The sequence below is a fragment of the Anneissia japonica genome, unplaced genomic scaffold (assembly GCF_011630105.1).
Source record: "Anneissia japonica isolate Jap-2015-1 unplaced genomic scaffold, ASM1163010v1 scaffold287960_len3192837_cov198, whole genome shotgun sequence".
NCBI classification, from domain to species: Eukaryota; Metazoa; Echinodermata; class Crinoidea; order Comatulida; family Comatulidae; genus Anneissia; species Anneissia japonica.
Window position 1 is genome coordinate 3,018,742 of NW_022712725.1, and position 9,254 is coordinate 3,027,995.

At 34.7% G+C, this 9,254-nt stretch overlaps 1 protein-coding gene across 1 annotated transcript; it reads left to right on the plus strand.

Moving 5' to 3' along the window:
• Nucleotides 1-2,158: 2,158 nt before the first annotated feature.
• Nucleotides 2,159-9,254, plus strand: LOC117108076 (endoplasmic reticulum junction formation protein lunapark-B-like). Its single transcript, XM_033249948.1, has 9 exons — nucleotides 2,159-2,329; nucleotides 2,866-3,095; nucleotides 3,632-3,690; nucleotides 4,437-4,477; nucleotides 4,947-5,076; nucleotides 5,385-5,543; nucleotides 5,933-6,097; nucleotides 6,847-6,942; nucleotides 7,449-9,254. The coding sequence occupies exons 1-9, from the start codon at nucleotides 2,303-2,305 to the stop codon at nucleotides 7,736-7,738; spliced, it is 1,197 nt and encodes a 398-aa protein (XP_033105839.1). The 5' UTR covers nucleotides 2,159-2,302; the 3' UTR covers nucleotides 7,739-9,254.

Sequence of the window (9,254 nt, forward strand, 5' to 3'; positions counted from 1 at the left end):
AACCAACGTCGGCCTAACTGTTGTCACCAACCTCCACTAACCTTTACCGACGTCGGGCCAACAATGTACCGTGACGTTGGGACAACGTCTATAATCACATCCTAATATTTATTACAACCTTTTACCAACGTCGAACCAACAATTGTAACCAACCTCCATTTCAAACGTTTACCGACGTTAGGCCAATAGCGTACTGTGACGTTGCGACCACGTCTATAATCACATCTAATATTTACAACCTCTAACCAACGTCGGCCAAACGGTTGTAACCAACCTCCATAATATATATATAATTATAGACGTTGTCGCAACGTCAAAGCACCTTGTTGGCCCGACATCGGTAAACGTTTGAAATACTGTAGATGTTGGGTACGACGTTTCTTAGACGGTTTTAACCAACCACTATTTCAAACGGTTACCGACGTCGGGCCAACAACGTAATGTGACGTTGAAACAACGTCTACAATCACATCTAATATTTACAACTTCTAGCCAACGTTGGGCCAACGGTAGTACCCAACCATCTTTTTAGTAGTTTGCCGACGTCGGGCCAGTAACAAATCGTGACGTTGTACCATGCGTCCGTAGTCAGACTGAATATTTACGACGGCTTACCAACGTTGGTACGACATCGGATGATCGACAAATATATCCATACGTTGGGCCAACGTGACTCAATTCCAATGTTGGTTTGACGTTACCTCTCCGACCAAATTTTGCAACCAAATAACAGCGTCGTACCAACTTGAGATATCCGGCCCCGACGCTTGTCAACGTTTACCAACGTTGGGCCAACGTTGCTTTGCTAGCTGGGTGTATTCCATTACCTGCTGGGAGAAGAGGAACGAATATTGAACTGTTATCTAAATAGAAATCTACGTACTCTAAACTGGTCACAAGGACTTTCTAGACGAGCATCATTTAATAGTTCATCAAAGAATTTCTTTCTTGTACGATTTCTTGCATCAATGAAGCTGCAACGCTCCATGTTTTAGCCGTATCTTCTTTCGACTTAACAAAATCATTTCTGAGCGTTGACACATAAATTACGGTTTCACTAAGAAGTGCGGCAACTGATGCATTTGGATTTCAACTGCAAACTGCTTAAAGACAACATGAAATACTGGGATACTGCACAATCAGTGCTGTCACGTGTGCCGGCTCTCCCATCTTGACATGTGATTATTTTTAACAATTTTAGATTATAATGTCCAATATTATAATATGAAGATAAATATTATCAAACCAGATTTTTATTTATGTATTGCTTTATTAGATTTTTTGTAAGGGGCGGGGCCCTTATAGAACGGTGCCCCTGAAGCTCGGGGCCCAGGTTCAATGAGCCTGCTGAACCTGCGGTAGTTACGCCACTGCCTCTATTTCTAATTTGATATTTTATTTTGCTGTGATTAATTCTCATTAGGCCTAAGTGACTGGCTGGTTGGTAACGTTGCAACCTCCTATTCTTGGATTGTTATCTATTTAGGAAAGTTGGGGGTTTGTATTTGTTTCATCGTTATTTTATTTTAACTGAAGCTTGAAATGGCAGACAGGTGAGACAATGTCCGGATTGCGCATACATTAAGGCACAGTCGAACCTTAAGAAGATAAGTTTTTCCTGATGATGACATAATTAATGTCGAAATATTGAATCCCGACACGATGGCGTGCATTTCGATACTTGGATTATGCATTATACTATGTTATCTGAGATTAATCAGTAGACCTTTACGGTATTTATAGGCCTTTAGTTTCTTCAAATTAAATTTCAAGGCTTCTTATGGATTTTTTTTAAGGTGGTCATTGGAAAAAAAAAACACTTGTCCTTGGTCTCTAGAATCCCCCTTATAATAGACCAGCACTAAAAGTACTTTATTAAAATTTTAGAGGATAAAAAAAGAAGAAAAAAGAAAAGGGAAGAAGATTCAAATGAGAAAGAGGGAGCGCGTTACTCAGTTAATTAAAAACAATAAATGTACATGTACCAGCGTGGTCAAAAAACATTGCTTAACAAGAATCTGTTAATTAGAGGGAAACCTGGGTACGATTACTGTAGGCTGCGTACTGACCCTGTACACGAATACCTTTCGCACATTTGGGACAATTCGTCTCCACTCGCGGTATACAGAGAAAGAAAATGACCAAATTACGCCCTCTAGAGTTTAGTTAAGTGACTTGAGGGAGCTAGAGGCTGAGTTTGGAAGAATATCTAGGCCTAGGCCTAGATCATTACTTCAACAAGAAATATTGTTTTATTTTTTAGATTAGCCTTTGACCTAGGCTTATTACTAATAGCACGAACATGGGTAGCTTACTGACGCGATTTAGGGTATGTGAACTGTAGACAAATGCAAAGTATGATGAACGAATCATCCATAGGCTTAGTTAGCTAGGCCTGCTACTAGGCTAGCTAGGGCCAGGCTAGACTAGGCTAGGCCGGTCTGCCTAAGGGACTAGGCCTAGGCCCTAGTAAGTACGGTAGTAGTACTCCTTAGCCTAGGCTAGACTAGAGCCAGGCCTAGGGCCTAGCCTAGTCCAGGCCCACACTAGTTTCGGGTGGACGTTTGTGCCGTGCGTGATGCTAAAAATAGAGAAGTAGGCCAGAGAAAATTCAAAGCAAGCAAGAGTCCCTTCTGTATTATCAAATACAAATAAGACATCTTTTACAGCAGTAGTAGTGTCCTTTGTAATAATGCCAATTGTGGTATGGTAATGTTATGGCTGTTGCTGTTTATATGTCAGCTTTACAATTCTAATAACATGAAAGTGAACTTAGATTTGACTATTTTACATGGTATTAATTGAATTAAATGTTGTTTTATATTAACAGGATATGTGATTTCATGAATGCTTTTATTCTTACAGAAACAAAAAACAACAGTTGAAATTCTCGAAGAGATTGAAACAGATATCAGCAGACTGCTAAAATTCAAGCGTCAAGATCAACAGCTTGAAAAGCAGTACCTTGGTTCTTTAATTATCTATTCGATAGTTCTCTACATATGTGGTGCTCTCCTGTTTTACCTTATCTTCTGGCCACAGACATTAACAGAGACAGTTGTACGAGCCATTCCGCTTCTTATTTTTCCTTTTGTGTAAGTAACTAGTCTTAAACCTAATTCTGATTTGATGTCATTGTCCCAGTCCAACCTATAAATGCAATAACATCCAATCAGTATTAGGAATTGATTTAAAGTAGTCAGAGTCTATGTTCACACACACCAGCTAATGGTTAGCAGGATCCAGATAAATATAACATACGCGCTCACCCTAGCATTCCATACAAGCAAATCCCCGATCCAGGTATCAAGAAGATGATGGGATTACTAGCCAATAGGAAATTGGAAATGTGTATACATGTGTGTTTGGTTGATTGAAATGCACTCAACTTGCTAATTGATAGTGCTCGCTATCCGTTAGCAAGTCAGAGACTATCCAGAACCGATCGGGTGTTCTCACACGGGTGGTGACTGTTAGTGCTAACGGTTAGCTCTCGATCATCCTAACCGGTAATACTGTAGATGTCGATTTCAGATTGTGTACTTAAAAAGAATTTTCAAAAAAAAGTGCTTGAAGATTGATATTCGATCTAAAAACTAATGTTATATTTTCATTATTGTTTTTTTCTCAGTATATGGGGAGTTCGCAAACTACTGCAATGGTATTTTATCAAAAGAAAAATTAAAAATGGTATTTAAATTTTCCTCATTTTCTCATAGTTATACAAATTAAAGATATTCTATATCTATATTCAAATATTGAATTTGATCAAATTTTTTGAGCTTTGTTAAAATTGATTTTATATTTGGCGTAATGATACATACCCTTAACATCAGAATTTAAAATTTATTATGGTAATAAAATTATTTATTGGTCCTCATTCAACTAGGAAATAGAAAATTTAGGATGGGCCCTGGGGACCTACAGTACATAGCCACAGTGCAGTGCCACCAAACCTAAGTACAACACAGCAGACAGTGGCGTTTCTAGGAGACTTGATTAAGTAAGGAGACGTTAGCTCACAAAATAGGGTGATTAACTACTTGAATGTTAGTTTCTTGCTTCAATCATGTGGGGGAGGGGCAAGCTGTTTTAGGGCGCACAACCCCGAGATACGCCATTGGTAGCAGATAGAAGCAGGGCCCTTTTTTAACATGTGTGTACCTAAATTTCCTATGAATGTTAAGAGCTGAGCGTTTAAACCAACATTTAAGTCTGAACTTTCTAGGACCTTACCGTTAGCCAGGTCAGATGTTCAGCTGTAATGTCAATATGGTAATTAATTTTATAGTGTACATGGTGTGAATTTATGAAACCCTTATCTTTGCAGTTGTGAAGTATATAAACATGCTCTTTTGATAAATATGAAGTCAGTCAAAGAAAGGTGTATATATTTTTTGTGGATGGAATTTAAGAATTGTATTTCTTATTTACAGATATTGCTCTTGAAGACCTGAGGGAAAAAAAGAAAAAGATAGTAAGTGGTGGAGAAATGTTCATTTATATTTTTACCATTCTCTTCATCGTCATAATAAGTATCACTAATATCATAATTAGTGAGCAGACTTTATCTTGAACATCATAATTGTCCTTAATGAACAGCAGTAGCATCATAAACAATATTTGACCGTTATCAATAACATTATTGTAATTTTCAAAAATAATTATCATCATCTGTATTTAATTTCATCTCATTAAGCTAATATATTATTTCTTGTGGTGCACAATAATAATTGGTCAGTCAGAATTTTAATTAATTTATTATTATTTTAACCTTATTGTCTTTAACAACACCATGTAACACCATCATTAACATCATGTCTTATTTTTTTCTCCCTTTTTTTTTTTGTGTACACCTAACCTCTCTCATGTTTCCCTTACTTTATATTCACCCATTACTATACTTAACCTTCCTAATATGACTTTTTCCCTATGTATATGTACAGTTAGAGGATGTAAAAGAGACAGAAAGTTACAAAAAAGCAAAAGAAATACTTGAAAGGTTTGATCCTTCCTCAAGACCACCTCCCCCACCTTCACCAACGCCTGTGGTACATATCGGTGCTTCCCAAACAGGTTAGTTGATAAAATGACTTAACCTCAATTATGTCAATTAATTGATATTGTAATCAGGCCTTGAAAAAAATAGTGACTCCGACAATGCAAGTCACCTTCATGAATGCCTCCAGAACCAAATGTTATGTGTATACTGTATTATATAGCCCAGCAGTGGTGGTGCTTCCGGTAACACACATTTTTTCTAGTCCTGATTTGAATCTTAATGTCCCTTATTTATTATGTGAAAGAAATAAAAAATTAAAAATCAGAAATATCTTTTGCCTGAATAAATAATATTAAGTATAGTACTTTTTTTCTAAATGTAGCTCCAAATTTAAGGCAACGGGCACAAGCAGCACAAATGGGAAGACGCATCGGTGGGCCGCCACAGCCAGGCATGCCACAGCCAGGCATGCCACAGCCTGGCATGCAACAAAGACCGATGCTAGCAATACCCAATACCCCATCACAATTTACAACACCAAGTAAGTGTTTTGTCATTTTTTTTTACCCCCACACTAATTCCAAGTATGTGTTTTATAGTTTTATTAAGAAACCAAGCATTAGAGGAATTTTAAAAAAAATTATATAAATCATTTCTGGAAAATCAACTTTCTCTTTTTGAAGTAACATAAACATTATCAACTTGAACGTGATATTAGTGTTTTTAAAAAATTTACTAGAAAATGACCTGCTTTCCACAAAAGTTTTTAACTACTTTATTTATCCTCTGAGCCCTAGTGGCTCGGCAAGGATTTACTTACTTTACTTACTTCCAGTTACCTACATAGAAAATAATTTATTAAAATTATGTGTTTCTACATAATTGTATCAGAGATAATGCCATAAATTGTATTTATTTGCTATTCCCTAGGACGTCCAGTCACATCAAGACCTATTTTACCTCAACAACGTGGTGCTGTTGATAAATTAATGGATTATTTAGTCGGTGATGGGCCTGAAAATAGGTACGCACTTATCTGTAAGCAATGTCACTCACACAATGGCATGGCCCTCAAGGAGGAGTTTGAATATCTTTGTAAGTACACAGATATTTTTATTATTTTTTAATAATAATTTGTACAGATGTTTGATCTTTTGATTATGTATGGTAATGCCTTTTGAACTTAGGAAAGAGAGCTCAGTACGTTGTGCTTATTTTGATCCCATAGACAATAATTATACATATAGTTATTAATAAAGAGCATAGAATTGCAAAAGGTCTGACTGCCCTGATTTTGTATGAAACGTTGAAAAAAGTACTCCCACATTATGCGATACATAAATTCAATCATACTGTATGTATGAATTAATATGTATGATTAAAATTCTAGTAAGTAAACCATTAAGTATGCATACTGTTTGTGACGTTTCAGTCCATTATCAATGAATCTTCATCAGACAATGACTGGTTAGCTACTTGTTGACGTTTCCTGATGTAGTGCGCTGCCCTCTACCAGTTGTTGATCATCACCGATTTCCATGAAACAATTGATAAAGTAGTCAAAAAAACGTGCAATAGGCGATAGGCCGTCCCAATTTCAGAAAGACTCCTGTGAGTTCCGGGAGAATCAGGACCCTTGTTGTTGCTAATTAATTTGTATGTTCAATTGCATTTCTACATTTCGATTTGTGATTGTCTCAGTATTCATGTCATGCATTTCTTGATTTTCAGCTACTGTTCTAGGAATTTACATTTCTCCTTTGTTTGATTTACTTTTCATTTATACGGAAATTAATAACATGATTTTAAAATATATTATATGTATTAACTTTTTATATCTATAGCTTTTAGATGTGCTTATTGCAATTTTTTGAATGAATCAAGAAAGCAACGCAAGAATGCTCCAAAACTTCCAGAAGTCAGCTTACTTAGTGAGCCAGGTAATTTATTTCCAAGTGTGATTAAGCATTTCATATTTGAGATGGTTTTCTTTTTTTTTTTTTGTTTATTTTTTTTTTCCTAAAATTCATTTTAATCTAGAAAATATATGCTATTAGAAATACATTAAATTTTATGCTCAAGTAATTAAAAATTTCATATCACCTTATTTTGCGACCATCACTTTGTCATCGAACCCCATTCCACCTTTGCCCCCACCCATTTCAAGACTACAAGATACGCTAGTCATTTACATGTATCATGGCTAATGTGTCTGATTGATGTTGACTGTAAAAGACATAAAACCACAAGTAATCACAGTGGCTTTGCACTTGGGCCAATCCATTGTCAGATAATATACCTAAATTAATTTTTATATTGTTGATTTTTGTTTATACCTGAATCATTTTTAGATAAAATGATTTCATTCCTATCGGTGAGATGAACATTAAGTTGATATTAACATCAATAAAACTGTATGAAATGAATTACTATTGTTTTCCTCTAGCTTCTCCACCAACTATACAAGAAGTTGAAGAAGAACCTTCAGACTCTGAAATTGAACAGGAACGACAGCCAGTTGAAGGAAGAGGTATTGATGAAGAGAGTGGAAGCATAGACGAAGTAGCAAACACAGAGGAAGTAGGAAACACTGAAGATAATACTACAGAGAATGTTAATAGCAGAGAAGATGGTGAAACTGTAAATGGTGTGAATACAGAAGTGGCAACAGGTGCTACTTCAACCGATGATACCCAAAGTACTCTTAAAGAGGAAATTACTGAAGATGTGAAATGAAAGACAGAAGGTCATTTTTTGTATTAGTTTAAAACATACAAAATTAAATCTTTTTGTTGCAAACTTATTCCTGGCAGTACATGTGCCAACCCTCTGTGGGTCACTTTTAAGCAATGGGGTTTGCTGTTGTCCATTGTACAGTGATTGTACAATAATTTAAATCACTTGGTGCCTTAAAAATATACAACTCAAACCCTAGCTTTTTATTCAGAATGTATGAAGTTTCTTTTTTGAGTACAATGCACATACAGTGCCAACTTTTTTTTTTATTGTAATTATCATTTACTGTAAATTATTAATAAAGTATAAACAGTTGTAGTTCCTGTTTTATGCGGAAAAAACTATTAAAAAAACAACTGAACATAAAAACAATGTCTCAATTGTGTGAAAGACATGTTCCATGGTTTTTTGGTTACTATGCTTGCCAAAGTCATAGGCAAATTTATGATAAGGATTTTTCAAACAATACCAACACCTAAATATCACATTGTCACTTGGTTATGGAGGTATAGACCATCCTTGTTAAATAAAGTAAAATTAAACCAATAATAATTAAAATATATTTATTGTGACATTACAATACAAGGTATACAAATCTATAGCATTATTAAAACTAGTTATTTATGGGTTACAACAAGAAAGTATTTGTATTATTTTGTGCAACTGTTTTTGTCAAAAGATAACCATTTCAACATGATAAAAACCAAATGCATATATGAACAGAACATTGTATTTCTGTGATTAACTTGAAAATACAGAATTAAAATAAAATATAAGTTAAATAATATGTATATTATTCTACATGCTAGTGCCTAATTGATTCAAGTTTAATAAAATGTTGCAACATAATTAAACTTCAAGATAGACAGAAACTGTTAACATATAATACATGGTAGAAAATATGGTGATTTCTCCATGTGTACAATATATATAGCATAATAATTATAATTGGACTTGAATAGTGCATCATTCAAAAAAGCATATATATATTATATATATATATATATACATATATACTTAAAACACAAAAATTATTCAGAATATTTCGACCTAATGTTGCTCATCTTCAAAATGTGTGCTTTGCGACTTGGTTATTATTTGGCCCTTGTGTCTTACATCTTTTAAAGATAACCATAACAAACTGAAACCATGTAGAAACAGACATGTTTGTGTACCTATTACATTGCACATGTTTAACATGGGTCTTTAGTAATAGTTGCCATTTTATGCTATTGATATGACATAAGGTCATAGTAAATATAAGCAGCTGAAGTTAGGAGTGTATACCCAAAATATATAAGTATTGGATTGTTGTGAATAATGTATTCAATGGTGTTGAAATCATTGCTAGTGTACCGTGTATGTGTGTGTTAAACTTCCTAATCTTATTTCCAGTTGCCTAACTGCATTTGTTAGCATGGATAAACTTGCCAAAGTATTAAAAAAAAGGTTTCAGTTCGAACGTTCATAAAGCAGATATTGAGAATGAATAAATTATTTGAAAACAAAGTTTTAA

What these genes read in the sequence shown, in the direction of transcription:
- LOC117108076 (XM_033249948.1), top strand. Translation starts at nt 2,303, where the DNA reads ATGGGTAGCTTACTGACGCGATTTAGG. An exon ending in CAAAAGAAAAATTAAAAATG is followed by an intron (nt 3,691 to 4,436) that starts GTATTTAAATTT and finishes TCTTATTTACAG; the next exon opens with ATATTGCTCTTGAAGACCTG. An exon ending in ATCACAATTTACAACACCAA is followed by an intron (nt 5,544 to 5,932) that starts GTAAGTGTTTTG and finishes GCTATTCCCTAG; the next exon opens with GACGTCCAGTCACATCAAGA.